At 42.2% G+C, this 680-nt stretch overlaps 1 protein-coding gene across 1 annotated transcript; it reads right to left on the bottom strand.

Moving 5' to 3' along the window:
• O0I10_013354 (uncharacterized protein) lies at nucleotides 1–385 on the bottom strand (the record flags this gene model as incomplete). The annotated part of the gene is made up of 2 exons (XM_058493121.1): nucleotides 1–130; nucleotides 187–385. Coding segments are annotated over 2 exons (329 nt in total), but the record flags the coding sequence as incomplete, so codon positions are not given.
• Between the last annotated feature and the right edge of the window lie 295 nt (nucleotides 386–680).

Below are 680 nucleotides of genomic sequence, written 5' to 3'. Positions count from 1 at the left end.
TTCTTTCCACTTGAGCCACCTGCAACACGATCCTTGCGTATCTGTTGCGCTCCAGCACGATGGCACACATACGAGAATTTCCACGCAATTTTCACCCTGCTGTTTTTCGGGAGTCTTTCTCCAGTGGTAGCTAACCATATGCATGATCCTCAGCATCTTAATATAATAACATTACACTATACTTACGGTCGACCAGCTTATGCATATTGTTCACTTTCTCAGGTTTGATCCATGCACGACACTCCTTCAACTCCTCTTCAAAAAAGCTGTCGACTTCACCGACACTGATCTTCTTGCGATCACTAATGGTGTACGATTGTCTTCCTTGATGAGGTTGGACATTGACGGAGGCCAATGAATCGCGGTTGACATTGTTGTTAGACATTGTTGTAGTAGTAGCACTGGTGTTCGAGTAAAGCAAACAAGGCAATAGAACTTTGCACACCTCTTGTTTATACAACCGCTCAAGTAATACAAAGCAAAAGGCACAAGGCATAATAGTTTATTTAGGCAGATAGTTCATATATTGATTAGATTATTACTCTTATATGGCAGCTTGGAGGATATTTTCTCATAGTTGAAATGGAAGCAAGGATAATAAAGCTCAAGCGCGTATGTCAAAGGGTACCTGGGCTGGGCAGAATAAAAGAGCTGACTGAATTTGAAATTTGGGTGGGGGG

The sequence above is a fragment of the Lichtheimia ornata genome (assembly GCF_029851405.1).
Source record: "Lichtheimia ornata isolate CBS 291.66 chromosome Unknown scaffold00567, whole genome shotgun sequence".
Lineage (NCBI taxonomy): Eukaryota > Fungi > Mucoromycota > Mucoromycetes > Mucorales > Lichtheimiaceae > Lichtheimia > Lichtheimia ornata.
This window is presented reverse-complemented; position numbering and strand designations above follow the sequence as displayed.